Genomic DNA, 13,092 nt, shown 5'->3' with positions numbered 1-13,092 from the left:
AAACAGATTCCATAGTATAAATCTTAGTATCCTGCCTTTCCAGATCTGACTATGGAGCCTTTGGGAGAAAGATTTAAGACCATCTTTGTTGCTTCTTAATTGGTGAGGCCTACTAACAAATGGGAAAAGCTGAACTCTCTAATGGCAGTATGGGCAACTAAAAATAAGTTCTGAATATGCCTTTGAGAAACCTACTCCCTTTCTCATTCACTATTTCCTAGGAACTTGTAACCTTTATTAATTAAAAATGGTTGATAATATTAACACATTATTATTGCCACTATATACTGAGTGCTTAATATACATGATCTCATTTATTCCTTCCAACAAGCCTAAACCGGGCCTCATTGTTCCCATTTTACAGATGAGGAAGGTGAGGGTCAGAAAAGTGAAGGGGTCCGAGGTCATTTGGACCAATTTCATTTGTCCAAGGTCATTCAGCCAGTAAGCAAGAGTCTTGATTCATACATAATTCTGCAAAGACTATGCTCTTTTTTGTTTTGTTTTGTTTTTTGTTTTTGAGACAGGGTCTCACTATGCCGCCCAGGCTGGAGTACAGTGGCACAATCACAGCTCACTGCAGCCTCAAACTCCTGGGCTCGTGTGAGGTGGGCTCCTCTCACCTCAGCCTCCTCAGAGTAGCCGGGACTACAGGCACATGCCACCATGCCCAGCTAATTTTTTAATTTTTTTGTAGAGACGGAGTCTTGCTATGTCGCCCAGGCTGGTCTCAAACTCCTGGGCTCAAGTGATCCTCCTACCTTGGCCTCCCAAAGTGCTGGACTTACAAGCATAAGCCACCGTTCCCAGCCGACCACACTCTTAACTACAACACTACCATGCCTCTAAACCAGTGGTCCCCAACTGGGGGTAATTTAGCCCCCCAGGAGACATTTGTCAATGTGTGGAGACATTTTTTAATTTTGCAACTCAGGGTGGAGGGAAGTGCTACTGACATGGAGTGGGTAGAGGCCTGGGATTCTGCTGAACCTCCTACAATGCACAGGTCAGCCTCTCATAACAAAGAACTATCTGGCTCAAAATATCAGTAATGCTGAAGTTGAGAGACCCTGATCTAGATTTCTAGCCTTTTAGATGCTTCTCCAAAACTGAGTTTTCTAGACAAGAAGAAACTGAAGTATGAGCTTCTTCTTAGAAGACTCTGGTTGTCCTCTGTTTTTTTTTTTTTCAATTGCTTTTGAATAACCAGGCCAGGTTCATTCCCCCTAGAAAATGTGTAATTTTCCAGAAAGTGGCACTTGAAGATGTCAGAAATCTGGAAAGAATGGCCGCTTGTGGGAAAGGCAGCAGAGTCTCAGCTGTCACTTCCCAGCTGTTTGACCTTGGGCAAAACCCTTTACCTCTCTGAGCTTTGGTATCTTCATTTTTAAAATGAATTCAATAATGTTTTTTCTACCTCACACACCTGTTGTTATAAGGATTGAAGTGTAATACTAGATTATTATTATTAACTCTTTTATACTGCACGTAAATTCCCCATTCTGCAGGCCACTAAGGTTGTGCCTTAGAACTGGTGATTTCTCAGTGCCTGTAGGTGGATATCTTCTGAAAGCTACCTTTGAAAGGACCAGAGTTCTGAGGCCACACTGAGAGACAGTGTAGGCTCAGAGTAGAATGGGGGTGTTCAGGTGAGTTAAGGATATATGTATGGCACCAAATCTCAGAAAGGGAGATTAAATACTAAGAATCTAAATCTTGGTATTGGAACTCAAGACTGATCAATGGTATCCTTTTCTCTCCCCCTCCTTTTTTTTCTCTGCTCTTCTCTTGTCGTTTCAGGTGCATGATGACTGTAGGAGACGGTTTTCCAAGGAATGTTGCTTCGGAAGCCATCGCTCATCAGTCATTCCTCCCACTGCTCTAAGCGACCCCAAAGGCGATGGTGAGTAGTTAAATCTTAACCTCAGAAGCACATTGGGGATGTAGGGAAGGTGCAAAGGCTGGGAAGAAGGACTGCAATTAAATTATTCTCCTCAACCAGTCAAACATTTTGGGGAAGTAGGACTGTGCATGTGTATATAGATAGCTCCTGGTTCTCTTACCTTTGGGATTGTGAATGTTGTTCTTTCTGGTGTATATGTATGTGGGCATGTTCTCTGTAGCTTGGTCACAATTGTTTCTGATCAGAATTGATTTCAGCTTTTTCATGATTTCCAAACACTGGATAAGTCATGAAATAAGTTTGTGTCCAGGTGGTCAAGGAAGAACTTCATGAAGGCCAGGTTATCTTACTTTTAAAATGGAAACAAACACCAATGTTGTTCCTAAATATGAAACTAACATGATCATTACCCCAACTTCACTGATGCTTTGTCAATTCCTGGACACTAGTGATTTATTAAGAACTCTGTTCTCAAGGTGTCTGAAGGCTACAGAAAGATCTAAGACATGGGCATTGCCAGAGCTATTGATTATTGTGGATTCAGGCTACTGATATAATACAACAATTAACAATTTAATGTGTCATATGCTAAGTGCCAAGGGAATGGTAGAGACATTTGGAAATGAGAAAACCTTAGAAATATTAACCATTTATAGGAGGTTGAGCAGAAAGGAGGTAGTAATGAAATCAATGCAGCAAGAATAAACTTTGTATAAAGTCTTCTATCAAGAGGTCTAGCAATGTTAGAACAAAAAAAGCAGAAGCCAAGAAGAAGGGTATTTTGTATAGTTTTTGTGTTTGTTTAAGAATAAGTAAGACATGGAAGTATCATGACGTAAGGAAAAAAAACAAGAGCTAGGCAATTATGAGCTTTAGTTACTTACTAGATATGTGATGTTGGGTTAGTCACTTACATTCTCTGAGCTTTGCTTTCCCCATCTGTAAACGGGAATGAAGCTATCTATTGTGAGGATAGATGATAATATGTGAAGGGCCTAAGGATCTAAAAACATAACCTCAAAGGACCATAAAATTAAATCCCTCGACTTCTTGGGCAACTAAATATCTAGTCTCCTAGCCTAATAAAAAGTGCAGACCCCACAGGGATGATTCACTCTTTGGCACTTGCCTTTTGAATTCACGTCTCCTTCCCTACTTTTTCTTTGCTTTTTCTGAGAGACTCTCCTTTTTGCCATTGACTTGTTCATTTACTTCTGCCATTACTCATTATTAAAGAGTGGGAACTGTCAAGATCAAAATCGCATATCACAGCTTAAAAGACCTAACCTATTTTACTAACACTAAGAAATTTAGAAATCTAATATACTTACCACTGACATACTACTATTTCACTAAGCCAGGGAAGAGATACACTGCTCATAAATTTCAGTTTGTGTATGATTAGTTTCATTCTATATATGGTCAATTTCACTTACTGGAGGAAAGTTCAAATTCTTCCTGGAATGTTTTAATCTATATTTCTCTAATTTGCTAATTTGTCCATCTCTGACGTGTGGGATATCCACTGGTCCAAGAGTGATTAGTGAACCCTCGTTTCACTGACTTAAAAATTATCCCCACATAGATGCTAGTTGCTCACTTCACTGCCAGGGAAGAGCCAGCATTAGCTGGAAGCAAAGAAAGGAAAAGAAAGAAGAGTAGATGGTTTCCTTAGAGAACAGAAGGGGGCAAAGATTCCTGTAGCCGCTACAACATAGTTTTAGAACTAGACATACCACATGTGTATGTGCGTGCTCATATATATGTGCACGCACACACACACACACACACACAGCCACTCTAGATCCTTCCAGTTACTTTTCCAACCCTAACACAGATATAGCTAGACCTTAGTACATGGAATGAGCCATTCATACAGGTTTCTGCAGGCAAGTATACTCATATGTCTCCATAATAACATGTAAAGACACAAAACTGAATTTCACTCAGGTATACATGCATATATTATTCTCAGATCTACTCAAATAGTTATCCGTATGGAGTCACCCACCAGGTAGTTGACCAAAGAGGTGATGAAATTGATGACTTAGTAAATAAGAGATACTTGCCTAGATAGGAGAATGAGGGACTAGGGGAAGATGCAGTTGATACAAGAAGAAAAGTAGCAAACTGGTCAGCTGAGCAAAATCAGGCTGGTAGTGAAATCAACCTAGTTTTGAATCTGAGACATTTTGCTCACCCCCACAGGGACCTGACAAAGATGTCTTTAAGCAGATGGCCCACGTCAGCATGCCACAAATGACCCCAAATAGGTGTTAAGAGGGTTGCCGCCTCTCCTTTGTAACTGGGCCAAACATGTTCTGTGCTTCCTGTCCTTGTGTTGGTGTTTTTAAAATTTATTTCTTCCTATCCTATGTCACTTCTTATGCTTGTTATAGCTTGTCAAATAATGGCATTGTTACTTTCTTCTTCTTTCCACCAGTGATATAATATTATTGCTTAGGAGCACCTGGGCTAATCTATTCTTTTTGTTTGGTGTCTTATTTAATATCCCATGAGTTAGCTTTTAACTTTTCCTCCTAGTCATCTGCAATCTTGATCCAATTGAATCTCACTCTGCCAGCCCTTCTTTCTATCATGCATTACTTGTCCTGGAATTTCTTAGAAATGTCTTTCAAACTTTCCTATCTTCTTGACTCTGTCTTCCTGGCTTCTTGGCTGTGGCTTTATGCCCTTTAATGGGTAAGTTTCCTACTGGAAGGTCCCATCTCAGAGGAATCTTTTGCATCTTCCAGTCATAGAATCTTAGCCATGTGAGGTCCTTAAAGATGGTCTGGTTCAATGCCCCCTGGCTGAGCTAAAGAATCCTTTCTTCAGCACCCAGCTGAAGTCATGAGGGCATCCAGCTCATGACTTTCTGAGAAGGCCCTTGCTAGCGTTGAGTCACACACATCTGTTCACGTATATATTTATTCAGTCAGTAGACTCTAATTTCTGAGAATTCCTTCCAATTATCCCTTTTTCCTATCCAGTCTGCTTGGTATATTCCTTCTCTTATCCTTTAGGGTCCAGCTCAAAATTAAACATTGTCTTCTCTGTTTGACAGCTTCTGTAATGGCCTCTTCCCACTCTCCCAAACAAATCAATTACTTCTATGGCTATAAACCAAGAAGACATATCTCAAAGCACCTAACACATGACATTATAATGGTGTCCGTCTTCCACCCCAGACTGTGAGCTCTCTGTATCCTTAGCACTTGACTCAGACCTGGGTATGCGGTATACACACAGTCAAGATTTGTTACATGAATTCCTTAATACATTTACTGAATACTGCCTGTATGTAAGGCTCAATGCTGAGCAACGACTAAGATAGCATCACTGGCTAATATGGAGAAAAAATAGTGAAGTGCAGTGGTTGTTGTATCAGAAGCATCTGAAAGGCTTGTTAAAACACAGATTTCTGGGCACTACCCCCAGAGCATTTGATTCAGTAGATCTGGGTGGGGCCCAGGAAATTGCATCTCTAACAAGTCCCAGATGTTGCTGATACTACTAGTCCTAGAAACACACTCTATCATTTACTGTATGCCCCTGGACAAGTTACTTAACCTCTCTGTGGTTAATCTGGCATTTGTTTTCTGCCAATAAGGAATAACAGTTGTACTCAGGTGTGTCATGAAGGTTAAATGAGTTGACATTTGTAAGGGAGGATTTTAAAAGTATGGGAAGAGAATGGTAAGCCAACCTATGCCAATTTTGCATCTTTCTGTGGAGTGAACAGAATAAATTTGAGTGGGACTGTTGGCTCCCTGTTTAGGGCACTGTGGTTATATTAATGCAGCTCAAAGAAACACGAGCTTTTTTTGAAAGGTTCTTTCAGGCTGTTGACTCATCAGGAGCTTAAAGTCAACTAAGTCCCCTAAGCTCTTTTCACACTTGATGCTGCCAAGCCAAGTTCGTATTGTCCTGTTCTGGTACAATTTATGTCCTTGAGCCTAAAGGGCAAGCTTCACATTTATTCCCTTTACATTTCATCCCTGGACTTTGACCAGTCAGCCTGTCAAGGTCACTTTTCAATCTTGATTCTGTCATTAAGTATCTCTTCCTCCAGCTTTGAGTACTTCAGAGTTCACAAGCCAGACTTCTATGTTTCCATGTGAATTGTCAATTAAAATTGTGGAATAATACTGGGCACTCCCTTATGATTAACATCAGTCTATTCAAAAGCAATCTTGTGGAAAGGATTACCTGGTTATAAATCTTAACATTATTATATTTCTGCCCTCAGTGGCACCCATCTTTGTCACTTGGTTCACAAGATTCTCTTGACAAACTTGGCCTTGCTGAAATTCAGATATTCTCTTCCTCAGGGGGAAATACTAGATGGAGCTGCCCCTGTAGTCTCCTGGGACTGCCTTCCTGCTGGGGCTATGTCCCACTGTCTTCCCATCCACAGATGAGGTTTGATGCTAAGGTTCAAGTTGCCTTAATTACAGAATTTTCTCCCTAAGCTTCCTATGCTCACTCTAGTTTACACCCTCATGGCTATTTAATTTATAGACAGCATTAGTATAATTCTTTTTTCCTATTTCTTAATTCAATTCTTGTCTAGATAATATATTCACATGGTTCAGTTTTTTAAAAAAGAAATACATATATACACATAATACTTAATGAAAAGTCTTGCTGCTATCTTTTCTCTGATCTTCTCAATCTCTTACAGCCCCCATATCCTCACTCACAGTTCAATACTGCCATTAGTTTCTTAAATACCTTCCAGTAGTTCTTCATGTATATACCAGTAAATATAAATAGATATTCTTATCCACCCCTTTTAATACTATGCACATTGTTCTACGCCTTGCTCTTTTTCTCCTTCACAGTATATTTTGGAGATTTTTCCTTATCAACAAATTGCTTCCTCTCTCCTTTTTACAGTTACAAGATATTCTGCTGTATGGATACACCATAACGTACTTAACCAGTCCACTATGATGAATAATTTAGTAGTTTTCAGTCTTTTGCTATTGCAAATAATGCCACAGTGAACAGCCTCATGCATATCCTTTTACATACACGTCTATATGAAAAATTCCAAGAAATGGAATTACTAGGTCAAAATGCATATGCCTCTGTAATTTTCATAGATACTGTCAAATTCACCTCTACAGGGCTTGTGTCACTCAGCACTTCCATTCTTGGTGTATGAGAGTGCCTATTTCCCCATGGCCTCCCCAGTCACGTGTGTTATCTATTTTTTTTTTTTTGCCAGTGTTCTAGACAAGAAAAAAAATGGTAACATAGTCTAGTTTTAATCTGTATATTTCTTGTTATGAGTAAGTTTGACCATCTTCTCATCTTTAGGAGCCAAGTTATGAGCATAATGATTGGCTTTTAAAGGTCCATTTTCATCTAAACACTGGGAAACTAATTTAAGTTTTTGAATGATTCATTTTGAAGATAAGGAAACTGAGGCCCAAATAGTACACAGTGGTTGGTCTCACTGCCACTGCTGTCTCACCTTTAGAGAGGAACTACCCCCAAAGGGCCTTTGACACTAAACAAAACAAAAACTTTGGGGGCATAGATAGGTTTATTCCAGGACCTCTGGCAGGGAAAGTGCTTGCTTCCAAGCACACCTCAGAGAGCCAGTAGATGTTGGCAAGAAGTTGCTTCCATGAGTCCTTTAATTAGGGTGCATACCCAAAGTCATATGCTCACTTAGAGGGTGTTGACAGAGGGTTGCAGAGTGAGAAAGGGAAGCACAGAGCACAGACAGGTTCTAAAACAAGGGAGAGGTAAGCTTGGGGCTAGGCCATGAATTGGGGCCTGCATTGTTCGTTGGCAGGGGAGCAAGCACATAAAAAGTTAACACCTTTTGACTACTTTCTTTAAATATCTTAAGACCTGACTCGTGACGTCTCAAGTCTATGCTGAACAGTCTTCCCCTTATTTTTGCACTGCTTCCTCTAACATCTTGTTGCCATTGGATCTGTCCCATGTCACGTCTCTGACCTCATCTTCTGCCACTCCCCCCCTCACTCACTCCTCAATAACCATACTATTCTCTTCACTGGTCCTCAGACAGCCCAGACAGTCTCCCTTTTCAGGGTCCTGGCACTTATTCTTCTTCCTACCCCCCAAAAAACTCTTCCTTGCATTGCTCACTCCTGCATTCATTCAAGTTTCATCTCAAATGTCACCTCCTGAAAGAAGCCATCCCTGACACTCTGTCTAAAATAACACCCCTTCCAATATCTACCCCCTTTCCCTACTTTATTTTTCTTCATGGCAAATTCTTTTTTATAATTCTTTGTTATGGTCTGCCTCCTCCATTAAAATATAAGTTCCACAAGGGCGGAGACTATTTCTATCTTGTCCACCACTGTATTCTCAGGACATAAAGCAGGCACAGAGAATGCCCTCCATACATATTTATTGAATGAAGGGATTAATGTGTCTTAACTACCATTGTGTCAACATATTACTTTAGTAAAAAAATGTTGGAAGGGGTACTACTTTTGGATAATGTATTCAGGGAAAGTAACTACTTCCGAGCTATGCTAGTGAGGGGACCCAGCTTCTACAAGACTCCCCTTGTAGCTGTGAGTCCTGGCAAGTCCTAAAAATTTGGTGCATGACTGGCTAGCTGGCTTAGGAGGCCTTCAAGCTCCACTGGCCAGTGAGTGGGAATTGGCCCATAGGGGAAACCTGCCTTTGATTTTTCCAGGCAAACCAGTTATGAAATCTGCTCAAGTAGATTTCCTTCAGGTTCCCTTTCACCCAGGCTAAAACAAATGGGTCTTCTCAACCCACCTCCTCCCACCCCCACTGAGGAGTGAGCCACGTGCTTTTTGCCCTGTGTATTTATTTTTGCAGAGGCATCCCTGTCAAGCCACAGCTCCGAGGTCTGGGGGCTCACTATTTGTCTAGCATCTCTTAGGAGGCCATTGCACACTGCCTGTCTCCCTGCCAACAGGCTCTGAGACTCAGCACGAACTGGCAGGCTTTGGTTATTTAGACTGCTATAACCCTACTTCTCTATGGGTAACTGCAATATTGGAGATTATTAAAAGCCTCTCCCTTGTTCAGATAATTTTCCTATAGTCTTGTTTCCCCAGGGAAGTTGGTGAGATAGCACAGATTGCTCTGCAACAGCCTTAGAGAAGTGATTAAAGCTCTTTGCTTCACCCCACATTGATACGTTCTGTTATTAGCTCCTGGCTAAATGACAGCCTTTCCTTCCCCTCTCTCCTGACCTGGTATCTTCTCACTATAAGAACTGAGGTATCCTGGGCAGAGAAAGGACTAGTTGTGTGCTGGTCTTCCTCCTGGGTTCTCAATCCTCTCCTTCCTCAGTTTCCTCACAGTTTTACTAATTCTTTGTTGTGGCACCAATTTCTTTATTCCTTATGTTCCAACATACTGTTGTGTATGAGTCTCTCTCCTGAGCTTGAAGGCAGGGACTATACCCCTAGCAGTATCTGGCATGATGCTTGGCATGTGGTAGTGGCTCAGCAAATGTCATTTGTCTGACAACAGCTAGACAAATACGACAAATACTTTTAAGCCCCTCTGGGTGGTATCTTGACTTTTCCTCTGCTCCTCATTCTCAAAAGACTGAGACTCATACTCAAAAAGTTATTGCAAAATGTGATGTTAAGTCATGTCTCGTTTCCATCTCAACGGGTCCATTCTTTTTTTTCTTCTTTTTCTTTTCGTTGTGTCAGGCCAATTAGTAGTATCTTCGAACTTCTGGAATCTTGATTGGTCATCAGCCTGTTCATGTCCCTTGCTCATCTTCATCAACTCCAAAAGTGGCGATCATCAGGGGATCGTCTTCCTCCGAAAATTCAAGCAATACCTTAACCCATCTCAAGTGTTCGACCTATTGAAGGGTGGACCTGAAGCAGGGTAAGCCTGTATCCCATGGATATGATTGGGTATGTAAGGGAGTCTTCCCTCTATACATTCTAAACTAAAATAGGCTTCTTGGAATCAGTTCTTGTATTTGGGCAGGAAAGGTCTATTTTCTCAAGTCAGGAGACAAGCACATAACTCCAGAGCCTTTTGGGTTGGCTGGTAGGAGGGCTCTTAGCCCTCTCCCAGAAATCCCTTCAAGCCCATGTCCAAGCCCCTGTCAGATTTGCTTTATCTTTTTTGGTTGGAAAACGTAAAACTATGCCTCCTAACCTCAGAGAAAGAGACAAATGGATACTGCTGTCTACTTTTCCTGCCACTCTCTTTCCCGGGACCAAATAGATATATCTCCTCTACAGACCTGTTTTATTTTGGGACCATCTGGCTGCTCAGTCCTGGTTCCTGTGAGCCCACTGGCCACCATGCAAGGCATCTTCCTGGGCCTCAGCAAATGGGTCTGTTTAGGTTACTAGTGTTTTCCAGAGGCACAGAAAGAAAATGAGTTGAGGCAAAGCCTGATCTCTGGGATGGTCTATGGTCTTAGATACACAGACAGATAAAGGCTAAGGGAAAGAAGGCAGGTGGTCTGTTAGCAGAGTGCCAAAGCAGCAATCCTTGTGTCCTGACACATTGTAGGAAAAGTTACAAAACCCAGCTGTTCATGAAATGACCCCCTTTCCTCTTTGTCCTTCCAGGCTGTCTATGTTCAAGAACTTTGCTCGCTTTCGCATTCTGGTTTGTGGTGGAGATGGCAGCGTGAGCTGGGTCTTATCTCTGATTGATGCCTTTGGATTACATGAAAAGGTAAGTCCCTGGATGACTCAGTTTAGCCATTGCTAGAAAGAGTAGGGGTGTGCAGCTGCCCATCCCAAGAAGTCCCAAGTCTTCGCCCTCCCTGTCTGTAAAATATGTTTCCCCCAGGTTTCATATTCAGCCTGACTGGTAGATTCCCAATCTAAGCCTACTCATGTACACTGTTTTCTGGTTGTCTATCTGTGTGACATCGACAGAAAGAACGAGCAGTGCTCTGTTCCCTAGGCTTCAAAGTGAAGAGTTGAAGGGGAGGAGAGCAAACAAAACAGAAGTGGTCTTAGACAGCACTCAACCCCCAATTTCCTTCCTTCCCCTCCTGAACCCACTGATTTTCTTCCTTGAGTCTCAAGAGTGGCAGAAAGTTTCCTCTATGTCTCCTTGCTGTCCCTAGGCAGCCGCCTTGCTCTTCTCACTCCAGTAGCTTTGTCTCCTGACGTACTTCACCTCCTTGGCCCAGCCCAGATAGAAATTCACAGCTATATTTCTCTTCTTTAAGCATGGCCATGAATATTGTCATATTTCGGCAACTTTTCCCTTTACTTAGTAGGTTCTGTGTTGTTAACACTGGGGTCCAACTCCTTAGGGAAAATTTCACCCAATTGCAAACATCCTCTCATTACCTTCCCCAGAATCTGAAGTCCCATAAATCCACTGGTTTTAAGACCATAATTCTTCCCAAAGAGTACCCTCTGGGTTCCTTCATGGGTGAAGCTTGGTAGAAAGACTGTCTGAAAAGGGTGTCTCCTTTTGTTCTTGCAGTGTCAGTTGGCAGTCATCCCACTTGGAACCGGCAATGATCTGGCTCGTGTTCTGGGCTGGGGTGCATTCTGGAACAAAAGCAAGTCACCTCTGGACATCCTCAACAGAGTGGAGCAGGCTAGTGTCAGGATCCTAGACAGGTAAGTGGCTGAAAGACCAGGCCCTTGTGCCTCTTCCTGTCCCACATCACTTACATCATCTCAATCAGGAATACTTTAACCTCTCTGATAGAGCCTCATTTCCTTTCTGGCTTCAGTGTAGAGCCATTTGTGGGTTGGGTGGGGCTTGTCTCTTGGGAAGCCAGGGTCTACCATGTATCCTTCAAACATTGAAGCCCCTCTTCAAAACTAAAGGATCCTACTGGGAGGTCAAGGCTGCAGTGGGCCATGATCATGCCAATGCATTCCAGTCTGGGCGACAGAGTGAGACCCTGTCTCAAAAAAACCAAAACAAAACAAAAACAACAACAACAAAAACACCAAAAAAAACTAAAGGATTCTAGAGCAGGGGCCCCATGGATAAAGTTCAAGGGTTCTGTGAACCCTCTTCAAATTGCAGAGCCAATGATCTGTTTAAGCATATTCTCTCTTGGGGAAAAGTCTATAATTTCATCAGATTTTCAAAGAAAATAAAAAAGGGATGGAGGGAGAGTTTAGAAATAACTTGCTTACATTGTCACTGCTCTAGAGAAGAGCAAGTACTACCATCCTATCTCCTGAGGAAAAAAAGACTTTCTATGTTGGTGTATATAGGAGCATTTGATTTATTGCTGCCCATAAGGATCTCCTGGGGAGCTTTTTAAAAACATCAACTTGAACCCCACCACAAAGATTCAGTAGGTCTTGGCAGGGCCCTGGAATGTGTATTGTACAAAAGCACCTCAGATGATCTTGATGGTTATCTCTGGTTAAGAAGCACTGCTCTCTGAGAACCCTGTAAAGGGAAGGCAATTCCTTCCATCACACTGGCCTACAGAAGTCATGAGACAGAGGTCCCTCTTATGGTCACCTTGAGATCAGGTGACCAGAGATTGCTTGGACACCCCCTACAACCCACCTCCCCCCACCACATAAACATTTTTACTTCTGTCTTCACCTTTGAAGCACTAATTTTTACCAGTCATGAAACAGACCCTGAAATATCCGTCTTTGAAATTCATTTCAGATGGAGTGTGATGATTCGTGAGACTCCCAGACAAACCCCGCTGCTAAAAGGACAGGTTGAAATGGATGTACCACGATTTGAGGTAACTACTGTTCAGCTGTAATTCAGACCAGTATCTTTATTACACAGTGAAATAATTGGCAAAACCCAGAGAGAAGCTTTTGCATTGTCCATGGATGAGGATGAGATCATTGAGAGTTGGTGACATGTCAGTCAGCAGCTATTTACCAAGAACTATTTTAAGCTCTGGGGATATAATTCATTCACCCATTTACTTATTCATTCAAAATATTTATGGAGTAACTACTTTATGTGAGATATTATTCTAGGAGATATTCTTATATGCTACTGGGTAAAGAAGAATGACATAGTCTACTTGAATAGATGCAAAAATAAATTGTTTTAATCAAGTAGTATGAGTGTTAGTATATAAGGAAGTAGAGGGGGTTGGGAACACATAGCAGGAAGATCTATCTCAGTCTGGGGAAATCAGGGAAAGCTGCTCAGAAGGAGTGCCATTTCACAAGATACTTGAGATCCAGAGGGAATTAACCAGGAGAATAAGAAAG

General features: G+C 41.8%; 1 protein-coding gene across 1 annotated transcript in view; it reads left to right on the top strand.

Annotated features, from left to right (window-relative positions):
• The window catches only part of DGKK (diacylglycerol kinase kappa), a 105,496-nt gene that overhangs the window by 67,911 nt on the left and 24,493 nt on the right, over nt 1–13,092 (top strand). The window contains exons 8-12 of the mRNA XM_019018929.3: nt 1,801–1,903; nt 9,598–9,781; nt 10,483–10,591; nt 11,360–11,499; nt 12,524–12,605. Of these exons, the coding sequence (XP_018874474.3) occupies nt 1,801–1,903; nt 9,598–9,781; nt 10,483–10,591; nt 11,360–11,499; nt 12,524–12,605 (618 nt within the window). The remainder of the gene's footprint in view (nt 1–1,800; nt 1,904–9,597; nt 9,782–10,482; nt 10,592–11,359; nt 11,500–12,523; nt 12,606–13,092) is intronic.

Source organism: Gorilla gorilla, chromosome X (assembly GCF_029281585.2).
Source record: "Gorilla gorilla gorilla isolate KB3781 chromosome X, NHGRI_mGorGor1-v2.1_pri, whole genome shotgun sequence".
NCBI lineage: Eukaryota > Metazoa > Chordata > Mammalia > Primates > Hominidae > Gorilla > Gorilla gorilla.
Note: the sequence above shows the minus strand (reverse complement) of the source record. Positions and strands in the feature narration are given on the sequence as shown.